Source organism: Myxine glutinosa, unplaced genomic scaffold (genome assembly GCF_964187855.1).
Source record: "Myxine glutinosa unplaced genomic scaffold, kmMyxGlut1.1 SCAFFOLD_1401, whole genome shotgun sequence".
Classification (NCBI taxonomy): Eukaryota; Metazoa; Chordata; class Myxini; order Myxiniformes; family Myxinidae; genus Myxine; species Myxine glutinosa.
In genome coordinates, this window is record NW_027617496.1 from 93,443 (window position 1) to 106,091 (window position 12,649).

Here is a 12,649-nt window from a genome sequence, read left to right on the forward strand (position 1 = left end):
CAGGCCTTGAAGGCAACCCTTATCTCTCTTTGCCTGTTTCCTGTTTTTGCCATTATCTTGCAAGTTGACAGTTTTACGAGTGACCACTCCCCTTTGTACTTTCCCAAGCCAGCTGCTATACAGAAAGTTGTAAACATGTTGTCACATAATGCTGACCATCTCCTTATCAGAAGCTAACCCATGACTGGCCTTGGATGAACTTCCTTTAATTAACTGAACAACAGGATGGGACTATGGTGGGGGACCCAATGAGCCCATTCTGTCTCTGTGTCTTGTGAGCTAACTCCACCCCTGACTTTCCTTTATATAAAGCAATGTTAATTGAATTATTTGAGAGCATCTTGTTGTACTGTTGGTCATTCCTTGTGAGTTTCAATGCAACTTTGCTGTCCTCAAGCTTGAGTACTCGAGTTCCAATAAATATATCCGTTGCTCCTTTCTTCTGAGTTCTTCTGAGTCCCAAGTCCTAAGTCCTCGTTCTCGGCAACTGGTGGCAGCGGTGGGATCAGTCTGGGCAGTCCGGGACGCGGTCCCAGGCAAGGGAGTGGTGAGAGACCAGCTGGCAATTGATCCGGGTCAGGTGAGCTGTGGTTTTCTTTTGTTTTTTCCTTTTTAGCCCGGGGGTCAGTCCAAATTGTAACCCACTCTCTCTTGCTCGGTCGCCGTACGTTCCGTTCCCTGCTCATACCTGTTCCACGAACCTAAATTTAATTACGGACCGCTTGGGTCCTGGAGCAACTGATTGTTTATGGACTCGTTAGGGTAACGTTACGTAAGGAGAAGTGCCCCACGTTGGGCGCCTGAGGTTAAGGGGTAATAGATCTCTGGGTTGTGAGGGTAAGGATAAGGGCGGCGTCCCGAACCGAGGCCTACCCGGGAGACGTTGGAATTTTAAGTAAGATCAGAACTATTATACGGGCGTAGGACGCCAGGAAAGTGCAGTAAGGGTAGGATAGACGGCTGTGTAGGCGGGCGAGCCTCTCAGGAGAGTAGGTAGCGCGGCCGTACCACGCGAGGCGGGCGAACCTCACGGGTACGAGGCTGCGAGCCTCTCAGAGTTAGGTAGACGGCTGTAAACGCGAGGCGGGCGATCCTCACGAGTACAAGGCTACGTCGGTAAACTAAAATTTTCCTAGGATGGGTAACAGTATGGGTAATAAGACAGTAAAGGCAGGTGAACCGCTTAGACATACCCCAGCATTTTTTATGTTTAAGAGGTATGGCTATGCTGCTGTGAGACCAGGGAAGTCATGGGTTGCATTGACGAAGGATTTGGGAGAACCGTGGCCCGAAGGAGGGTCTTTTGCGCTGGAAAAATTGGACGTGTTGTATGAGACATTAGAAAAGTTCGAACAGGCCACGAAACACTTTCCGCCTGACTATTGGAAAGTCTTTGGCTGGTGGAAGGAAGAAGCGATGAAGCGACACGCAAAGTCGAAACAGGCCAGCTTGGCTGGTGAGGTAACAAAACTCAAGGGTCTGAGGAAACAGGCGAATAAAGAGCAGGATGAAGCGCTTAAGGAAATAGAGAGGCAGGCCAACGCGCGACTGATGCCGCTCGTTGAAAACCCAGACCCCGCGAGAGGGGAGGCAGTGACCAATCTACCCTCCCCAGCCCCAGTCCTAAGCTCTGTCCCGGGGTTTCAGGCACCACCTATCCTTTCTGCGCCCCCGCTACCACCTCCCTATAACCCCGCTACCATCGCGCCCCAGATACCCCAGAACCACCCGAGCCAGGGAAGGCCGTTTGCACAACTCGGGGCTAACGGAATAGATGACGGGACCGACATCGCAGGGTTCCCGCCACCGATAGGACCGGATGGGTTATACCCCTCACTGGTAGGTTGTAAGGGGAAAAGGACCTCACAAACTACCCCATCGGAATGTCAGGAAAGAGAGGAAAGGAAAACATTGTGCCCTGTACAAGTTATCGGGGTTGACGCAGCAGGTCATGGGGTTCGGGAAAGAGTACCATGGAAAGAATCCTCTTTAACTGTAATGCGGGCAAGGATTCAACATTTGCTTATTGAGGATCCACGGCAGATAGTGCCGACCATGTCGAATTGGGTTTTGGATGGCGAGTGCGACTATCGAGACATAACCCATATGGGAGTGTCCGTGCTCCCACCCAAGGTATGGGAAAGGGCTAGACAAAGAGCACACTGGCCGGTGGCAGACCCAAGGGCTGGTGCAAACCCCCTGTTAACACAAGCGCAATGGGATGCTCAAAAGGTCCTGCTGCTAGATTCTATTGAGCAGGCGCTGTTGCCAGCAGGAGGTCCGGATTGGGGAAAGATCGGGGCCATAAAACAAAAGGCAGGAGAACCAATTGGAGAGTACCGAGAAAGGTTGGAAAAGGCCATTGCGCGCTGGGGAGGACTGGGTCCGATGCAGCTGGGAGGGCTACCCCAACCATTGGTAAACCAATATCTAATCGAGGGGCTTCGGCCGGTGTTAAAGAAACAGGTACAGACCGTCCTCTTCGGCTGGAAGGGAATGACAACCAACGAATTATGCGACAAACTGGAACAATGCCCGGGCTCCTCCCTAGAGGAGAAGAAGGATATTAAGGAGGAAATATTGCAAATGTTTGTCCAAGAGAAACGGGCTCAATTTAATCAGAATAAAAAGGGGGATCAGAGTCAGAACTACATACACGAACAGTGCCAGAAGTGGGGACCTGTTCGAGGTCCAGAGGAACATAGGAGGAGTCGTTATCCTTTTTTCTATAAGGGCCAATTCCCCAACGGAGAGTGGATCCACAGCGAAAATGAAAACCACGACGGTTGTACTGAGGAAGATTTTGGACTAATTAATATGGACGAAATAAAACAACAATGGACAATACCACCCCCTCCCCCCCCTCCTCCTCAAAACCCTCAAACTTGGAATGTGCAAGGGCCCCCTCCCCAACATTGGTATCCACCAAGACCCCTTCTCCAAAACCCCGGACCACCCCCCAATAGTGGGATGCAGAACGGACCAAGGGGGAACTGGGCCCCGCCTCGGGGTCCGCCGCAGTGGCAACCAGTGAACCAGTCACTTTGGGGGCCGCCAGAACGTAGGCAGGGCGGAAGGGGAGCCGTAGAGGGACGACCTATGCCCTCCGCACCACCGGTTCCGCAGGAACCGTGCCATTATTGCAAGCAGATGGGACACTGGATACGTGATTGCCCAAAGGCTCGTAAGGGGTTTCAGCCCCAATACAATAGAGGGGCCTATTGACGGGATGCTGGCGAGTCGCCCAAGGAGTGTCCTCTCTTGACCATGACACCGGCAGAGGAACCAACCATGATGTTGGACGTGGAGGGAAGACAATTAGAATTTCTCGTAGATACGGGCGCGACTCGCAGCACAATTAACAAGGGGCAATTGCCCTCTTTGCGCCCTACGGCCAGGAACGTTCAAATACTGGGTGTTTCGGGTTTACCCCAAGCGCTTCCTATTTCGGAGGAAGTGCGAGTAACATGCGGCCCGCTGGAGGCTAAACATGCTTTCTTGATGACCACTACCGCCCCGACGAATTTGCTGGGACGGGATTTATTGTGCCGTTTGGGCTGTCAAATCTCATGTACCGAGGAGGGAGTTTTCGTAGACGTCGCGGAGTCTAAACGCGACTTGTTGATGACGGCACTGGCTCGTCCCGGCCCCACCGCGTATTGGTGGCGCTTGGATCCAGGGGCTTTGTCTGCTTGGACATATATCATAGATAATGTGTGTTTGGACAGTTCAGTGCTGCGAGATTGGATGCAACAGCACCAAATTTCGATAAAGGACTTAAAGGATAATCCACCCCATTGCACTGCGTACTATGATGCAACGGGTGAGGACGAGAACTACCGGGAAAGGGTTAAGGAAAAGCTGGGCGAATGGATGCCTCTACACTTGTCACGGGTATGGATCGGGCGTGAGGGAATAGGAATTGAGGTAGTCCTAACCCCGAGTCAGCATGCGCTGACCCAATACCCCGAAGGAGCGGTCGCCCATGTTACCCTCACTACTGCCAAAGGGTGGCCGCCGGAAAGTGTAGGTTGGATGGTAGGGAGGTTACGAGAAGTTCCCTTACATGGTTATCGGTGTAAGAGGGGCCGCTGGACTTTGAAACAGCTCGAAAACGGTGAAGGGTTCTCAATTGACATTAAGGCAGAACGGAGGGACGGAAAGTTCGAAGAGGCAGAGTTGCCCCCCAAAGGCACCTATGCCATGAGGGCAGTGCTGACGGACCCGGGTGAGTCGGATTACCTCCTAGCGGAGGTGCCAGACAATTTATGGCCCAAAAGCGACGGCGAGGTTGGACGGATGCGAGACGCCAAACCTCTAGTGATAGCAGTGCAGCCGGGGATGCGCTTGCCAAACGTAAAACAGTATAAGCTACGACCTGAGGCCGACGTAGGCATAGCACCAGTGATTCAATCCCTAGTGGAACAGAAGATTATCGTAGAAACTAACAGCCCATGTAATACACCAATTTTGCCAGTTAAAAAGCCGTCAAAGGACAAATGGAGATTTGTACAGGATTTAAGGGAGGTGAACAAGGTGATACAGGGCATACACCCACTAGTTCCAAACGGAGAAACCCTCATGATGTCAATTCCGCCGGACGCAACATACTTCACGGTCATCGACCTTTGTTCTGCGTTTTTCTCTGTGCCCATCGCGCCTGAGTCACAATACTTGTTCGCTTTCACCCATAGGGGGCGCCAGTATACTTGGACAGTACTACCTCAGGGGTTTTCAGATAGCCCCACTCTGTTTTCCCGGGCGCTGCACCGCGACCTGGCGGATGTGGAATTGAAGGGAGGGTCAGTGTTGCTGCAATACGTTGACGATTTGTTGATTTGCTCCCCTTCAAAGGAGGCGTGCGAAATGGATTCTTTGGCCCTATTAAAGGCCTTGGCGGCCAAAGGCCACAAAGTAGGCAGACCAAAACTTCAGTTTGTGCGGCAGGTTGTAACTTACTTGGGACACGCCATTTCGCACGGAAAACGAGAATTGGATGCTGGACGAGTGACCGCTATCACGGAGCTGCCTCGCCCTCGCTCGCAACGGCAAATGCTGCGCTTCCTAGGTATGACGGGATACTGCCGCACTTGGATACTTGATTTTGCGCTGCTGGCTAAACCACTGTACGAGGCGACCAAATCAAATGCCCCGGACCTATTGGTATGGACGGATGAATTGAGGCGATGTTTTGACGGGCTGAAACAGGCGCTGGTTACGGCACCGTCATTAGGACTCCCGGATTATGCGAAACCATTTACCCTTTACACTCACGCCGTGGGAGGTTTCGCCCAGTCAGTTTTGACACAGACCCATGGGGATAAGGAGCGGCCGGTGGCCTACTTTAGTAAAAAGCTAGACCCGGTCGAACAAGGGTTTCCGGTGTGCTTGCAAGCCGTGGCAGCGGCCAGGTACGCAGTAGAAAGAACAGCGGACATTGTTATGGGACACCCAGTAACGCTACGAGTACCACATTGCGTCACTTCGCTGTTGTCACAGCGAAGCACACAGCATTTGTCTAACACTAGATTAATGCAATACGAATCCGCACTGATCACTGCAGCCAACATCACGATCGAACGTTGCACGACGCTCAACCCAGCCTCACTGATGCCCACTCCTGAGGAGGGCGAACCTCATGTGTGCTCCGACGTTGTGCAGCTAGTCTCCACGGTGCGATCGGATTTAAAGGACAATCCCTTAGAATACCCCGACTGTATATATTATGTCGATGGATCAGCTAGGCGCGCATGGGACGGGTCTCTGTTGTCCGGGTACGCCGTGTGCTCGGATAGCGAAACGGTAGAGAGCGGGCGTCTTCCACCTACATTTTCCGCACAGCAGGCGGAGCTGTGCGCCTTGACCAGAGCGTGCAGCTTGGCGGAAGGCCTTGCCGTCAACATTTACACAGATTCGGCCTACGCTCATGGCGTAGTCCACGATAAAGGAGCCATCTGGAAGATGAGAGGGTTTCTCACATCTGCCGGTTCAGTGATAAAGAATGGCGCGTTGGTAGAAGGGCTCCTCCGAAGCATTTTACTTCCCCGCGCTATCGCGGTAATTAAGTGTCGTGGCCACCAAAGGGCGGACACTGACGTTGCCCGGGGCAACGCAAGGGCGGACGAGGCGGCAGGAAAGGCCGCCAACCAACAGATAGAACGCAACATGCCGATGGTGACACGAGCACAGAAGACAGCCGCACAGATTGCTGACATACCGACTGCGGGACCACCCGCCACACCAACTAAGGACGATATCATAAATTTGCAAAATGCTGCACCGACGGCCGAACACGAGGTCTGGCTCAAACGAGGAGCGATACGCCCTGGGCCAGGGGAAATGTGGACCCTTGATGAAAAACCTATAGCACCCCAGGCTTTACTGCCTTGGCTGGCACGCATGGCTCATCAGAATGGTCATGTGTGCCAGAGGGGGGTGATGGGACAGATAGACTACACTTGGGCAGCGCCAGGACTGTCACGGATTGTATCCGAAGTGTGCCGATCGTGTGTGGTCTGCCAGCAACACAATAGAGGGGCGCCACCGAGACATGCACATGATGGGGGACGGCCCCCGCCAAGTGGGCCGTTCGCAACTATTGAGTTCGATTTTACAGAATTGGAACCAAGCATGTCGTTTCGCTATGTGTTGGTAATCGTAGATACGTTCACCAAATGGGTCGAAGCATACCCATGCGTCAAATCCGATGCTCCGACAGTAGTGAAGCGCCTCGTGCGGGATTTTATGTGCAGATTTGGCATTCCCCAGATAATTTCGTCAGATCAAGGAGGCCATTTCACGGCGCAGGTGGTTAAGGGCATCCTGAAGGCGTTGGGCGTTAAACAATCCTTCCATTGCGTCTACCACCCACAGTCCTCAGGACTTGTGGAACGAACGAACAAGACTTTAAAGAATAAACTAGCGAAACTTTGCGCAGACACAGGCTTGAGGTGGCCAGAGGCTCTTCCGCTTGCATTGATGAGCATTCGTTCCACCCCGGGTCGCACTACGGGCCTTTCCCCCCACGAAATATTAATGGGACGACCTATGAGCTTGCCCGTTTCAGCACCAACAGACATGTCCACCCTTGCTTTGCCAGTAATGGATGACATGCTTTTGAGATTTTGCATAGGCTTGTCGAATGTGGCACGCAGCATCCATGCTCGAGTACGAGAGGCGCTGCCTGAACCAATAGGCCACGCCATCCACAACTTTCAGGCCGGCGACTGGGTGCTCGTGAAGCACTTCACCCGCAAGGCTGCTTTGGAGCCACGGTGGAAGGGACCATTCCAGGTGCTACTGGTCACACCGACGGCAGTCTTCTGCGAGGGTAAACCTTCGTGGATCCACGCCACCCATTGTAAGTTGTCCATCCCCGCACCACAAGCCACACAAGACACCGCACCTCACATTGCTGCAGACACCACACCTCACACCGCTGAAGACAATGCACCGTCTAGGGCACCACAGTCTCCTAAGGGCGGCGATGACGGTCATGATGATGGGAATTCTGGGCAGCTGCCTAACAAACCCCGCCAAGGATAGGCTTCTGCAGTTTAACCCACTGAGAGAGGATCTCCCCAAATACCCAGGACACGACAACTACACGTTATTTAAACTTTACTCCGTCAAATACATAACGGCTCCCCGGGGACAGGGGATAGTAGTACATTGCTGTGAGTTGGAGACACATTTCAAGTGGTTATCTGTAAGATGGATGGAAGCCATGGTGGTACACAATGGGACACCACAGGCACGCATGACAACCCCACGCATAGTCTTAACTAAAGTTAGACAGGTGGAAAATGGAAGGTTTACTGGGACCGTGAATAGTCACGCCGCCGCAGGATATCAATGGGGCACGGGCATCGACAATACTACTCTCCTACTGTCGCATGCCCTCGTCGGCCCACACACCACGATAATACTTGAATGTGGAATATGGCCCCCGCGCACGCTGATTAGAAGGAACAAAAAGAGGGGAGATACCCAACACCAATTCCGGCCTAGTTGTGCCGCCTACGTCATTAAACCCCCTCCTGCCCAGGAAATAAGAAGGAAGCCAGAGGAGAACACATACTGGAAGGTCGCACGGCATATGGCCACAGTACAGAATAGGACACAGTGTTGGATGTGTATGCACCTTCCCCGCACCAGCACAGCAGGCATACCAATGGTAGTGTTACCCCTATCACTCAATGATTTGTGCTCGAAGCCACTAGATACCAAATGCATTAGTACAACCCTGACAAGCCAAGGTTCTGACGGAACTGCGTGTAAACGAGCTTTCCAGTATTCACCCCCCATCCAGTCCCGACACTTTGAGGAACGTCCGGCGCCGGTTTGGGTCAAGCCGGCATGGGGGGCCCTCTGCTTAGAAGGAAAGGGCCAAGTAATGGTAGGCAAATCCGTGTGTAGAGATACCCTTCCCGCGGACCCGAGAAAAGGGAAACACACGCTCCTAGTGAACGTTACAAGCTCGCCCTTGCATAACCTCACACACCTCCAGTTGGCATGGAAAGGGGAAAACGGGACAAACACTATCCCAGGTCTTCTCACTTGCATGACCACCCATTTAGTGGCCCCGCACGGGACCATGTTTGTATGCGGGAATAAAGCTTACCCGTATTTACCTGATAATTGGGGAGGAATTTGCTATTTAGGATCAGTTTTCCCAGAGATGGAAATGCGACAGCACTTGCATAATACCACCGCACTCATAAGGACACAACGAAGCACCTATTGGCACGACGACGACACCACTACTTTACACGGCGCTGATTGGGAGAAAGCCGTTAGCTTCTTCTTCCCATGGGCTGGGACGGTCATGAACAGTTACCGCATTGACAAAATTGCGTTAATCTTAGAAACTGTGGCCAACGCCACCGCTACAGCACACGACGAAATGTTGGACACAGTTGTCCATCTGCGTACAATGGTTATGCAAAATAGGGTTGCATTAGATATGCTATTGGCAGAACGAGGAGGGGTATGTGGGATAATTGAGGGTAAATGTTGCACTTTTATTCCTGACCCCTCACAGGGTGTCAGTGCTGCTATTATAACGTTAAGGGAAAGCGCTCACTCATTGACAAGGGATCGCTTGGATCGGGAAGCCTCCCACCAGTGGCTTACCGACTGGTTCAAAGGGTGGACAGGCACAATTGTAAAGTGGGTACTAACCGCTTTGGCAATAGTCCTTGGAATCGTGGTTAGTTGTGTGATAATCAAGGCTTTAGTCCTTGCGTGTGTGAGGAAGTTTTCCACAGGATGGACACTGAAGACGACACCGGAAAAGGCCATGGTGATGATCGACCAGCGGATCGCGGGTCCGGATGACACACCAGCTGTCAACTCAACTGCCAGTCGCGGATCCTGGAACGACGACCTGAACGAGTCCCTGGGCCGCGACAATGAGATCTTCGCTTCCGAAGATTGTTCTTCCATTGCTGATATTACCGATAATGATGTCGAGTACACTTATGCGGACCTCGAAGCATTTCAGGCTACTAGAAGGCCGTTTAAACTGGGCCCCGACACGTCGGAAGAAGAAATCGACGATTTCCTGAAGGATTCCTCTCGTTTCTTCACGATATGCCATGCCGTGGCTATGACTATGGGCCGTCCACTCCGCAGGCCTACGCCACCTGAAAATAATGTTACTGATGATGTTACCAATGATGATGTGGGCCACTTGCGAGGGTCCCCGGCTGATGTTTATGTTTCAATGCAGGCTCTGCCTCTCCATGTTTCACGAGCTCACCTTTATGTCTCACAAGCCCACAGTGAGTCAAACGCCACTGACCCAGTTCGGGATTTGGACCCAGCTGTGAACCCAAGCCCGGATGGAGAGGAACTCGATCGTGAAAATACTCTGAGTTCCGAGTCTGATTGTTTTGGAGATTCGCCCTTGAATAACAGCGAAGCAAGCAGCATCGCCTCGGACGATCTCGACTTTGACCCAAAGGAAGTTTCTCTCCCACCTTTGGATCGTTATGCTTTATTTCATGGCCATAGGTTTGAGCCACCTGATACTGACGATGTTGTGTCTTCCCCAGATCACCAGCACGTAAGAGACCTCATGAACATGAATATCGATTGAGCGCTGAAGATCGACAAGGATTTCACTTGGGGAAGCCTGGGCGAGCTCCAGTTGGGGAGGAGTCCGGCTGCACCTCTGTGGTCCAAGGGTGGGTCGGAGATCTTCCTGGGTGTGGACCCCGGTGGAACCAGAGGTCTTCGTTGTGGATTTGGCGCGCTATTCGATCTTCATGTCTCTACGGTCTCACCTCATACACCCATCTACACCCGACTTACATCATACATCCACTTACACCCACTTGCACCCACACACCCGCGGATCAGCCTGCTGGGTTCGTTGTGCGGTACTGGGTACGGGACATGCTCACTGGGCTGCATTCGTGTGGTACGTTACGTTTAGTTACACTCTCTCTCTCTTCCACCTCTTTTGGTGGATTTTGTGTGCCATTTGATCACTCTGCTTTTACGGCCTTACATTGCATACTCACATACAGACGCGAATCATCCTACTGAGTTTGTGTGGTGCTTTGGTACGGGACATTCTTACGGGGCTGCCTTCGCGTGATATGTTGAATGATTTTTCTGTTTTTGTTTGAAATAAAGGCCTTTGATTGGCTCGTAGATAACTTTGTATCTTAGATCCAAAAGGGCGGTATGTAGGGAGCTGTAATGCCCCTCCCCCTTTGTATATCCTTGCTGCTTTACCAATTACCAAGTATAACCAATTATATGTTTTGTTTTGACTTGCTACTGTACTCTCTCATGATACTGAGTTCTTTCTACTGCATTGAGGATGTGTAATATCCTAATAAGGAGTTCTCTGCCTTTGTGCTCTGGCCTGCGTGGGCGCAATCTCTAGTTCCCCTTTCCAGGCCTTGAAGGCAACCCTTATCTCTCTTTGCCTGTTTCCTGTTTTTGCCATTATCTTGCAAGTTGACAGTTTTACGAGTGACCACTCCCCTTTGTACTTTCCCAAGCCAGCTGCTATACAGAAAGTTGTAAACATGTTGTCACATAATGCTGACCATCTCCTTATCAGAAGCTAACCCATGACTGGCCTTGGATGAACTTCCTTTAATTAACTGAACAACAGGATGGGACTATGGTGGGGGACCCAATGAGCCCATTCTGTCTCTGTGTCTTGTGAGCTAACTCCACCCCTGACTTTCCTTTATATAAAGCAATGTTAATTGAATTATTTGAGAGCATCTTGTTGTACTGTTGGTCATTCCTTGTGAGTTTCAATGCAACTTTGCTGTCCTCAAGCTTGAGTACTCGAGTTCCAATAAATATATCCGTTGCTCCTTTCTTCTGAGTTCTTCTGAGTCCCAAGTCCTAAGTCCTCGTTCTCGGCATATATATATATATATATATATATATATATATATATATTGTTGCGGATCTGCCGCCAGCCTTCTCCCCTTACCAAGGGGAGATTAGTCCCCTTGTCTTGACTGACCTGGCGCGACCCGGGACCTATTACGTCCCTTCCGGACAGCGCTAAATAGGGTTTCAGGACCAAATTCGCTGTTACCTAAGTACTAACGCTGCCCTGGAAGCGAGCAAATAAGCCCCGCACGAACCACGTGTGTTAGTGATACGCCAAGTCGTTGCGTACACGTGATCCGCGCCGTTATAGATGGTGGAACCCGATTGGAGCGATCTTATTCGTACCACGCTTAGTCAATGGAGAAATCACAGGTACGATCGAATCAGGAAATAAAGAACACAGGTTTATTTACACTATACAATGGCAGAAGAAGCAGAGACACAGAGCAATCCTTAAAAACAGTCTTACTTAATACCCCAGGACAACGGGCCCGTCTCACACACACACACACGGGAATTGCAGATGACAGGATGATGTTCAGCACGTCCAGGGATGGCTCTCGTGCAGCTTCCTCCGGTCCCCGGCACGCCCCGTGTAGATGGATGCAGGAGAAGGCAGGACCTCGTAGCATGTCGCCTGAACGGAGCGGGTTATCACGGGGCGAACGGTAGAGGGCGGACTTTGGCGCGGCTGGCTGCTATTCACTCGCGGTTATGGCCGCGCTTACTCGCGTGGCAGAAAAGCGCTATATGCGTTACCGGCGCGTCTGGCTGCGCCTGAGTACTTTGTACGGCCCACGCCTCTTCTTCTATCTCTTGGCGCGCACGTTCTAATGCGAGGTCAAAGTTCAACAACGGCGAGGGATGCACGTTCTTCTCTTCTTCTCTTTCTCTTCTTTTTTTTTTTCTTTTTCTTTCTTTCTCTTTCTCTTTCTCTCTCTCTCTCTCCATACAAGTCCTCAAACAAGTCCTTTCGCGCCACTGGTGCAAGCCAGTCCTTCAAGTCCTTTGCCACTGCCGTATGCACGCGAGCCCTTTCGAGGGCTTTTCGTATGAGCTTATATAGACCCGCCCGCGAACCTTCTGGAACTCACCAGACTCCCTTTACCACGCACTCTCACGCCATGCCACTCGAGCTCTGATTGGCTGGTGGCTCTTACCGTCTCCCCCACGCCGCTCACCCCGACCCCTCCTTCACCTTCCGAGGCCTTGCCTCGTGTTAGCTTGACTAGGGGACAGCCAAATGGGGCACGGGATGGATTACTCAGGATCGCAAATG

General features: G+C 51.8%; 1 protein-coding gene across 1 annotated transcript; it reads left to right on the plus strand.

The window, feature by feature from the left end:
- Positions 1-332: 332 nt before the first annotated feature.
- Positions 333-11,349, plus strand: LOC144889171 (uncharacterized). The gene is made up of 2 exons (XM_078769139.1): positions 333-580; positions 7,155-11,349. Exon 2 carries the CDS (start codon positions 7,448-7,450, stop codon positions 10,100-10,102), a length of 2,655 nt encoding a protein of 884 aa, XP_078625265.1. The 5' UTR covers positions 333-580; positions 7,155-7,447; the 3' UTR covers positions 10,103-11,349.
- Positions 11,350-12,649: the final 1,300 nt, after the last annotated feature.

Excerpts from the sequence above, each read along its gene's own strand:
- LOC144889171 (XM_078769139.1), top strand. The coding sequence starts at position 7,448 with ATGCACCGTCTAGGGCACCACAGTCTCCTAAGGGCGGCGATGACGGTC.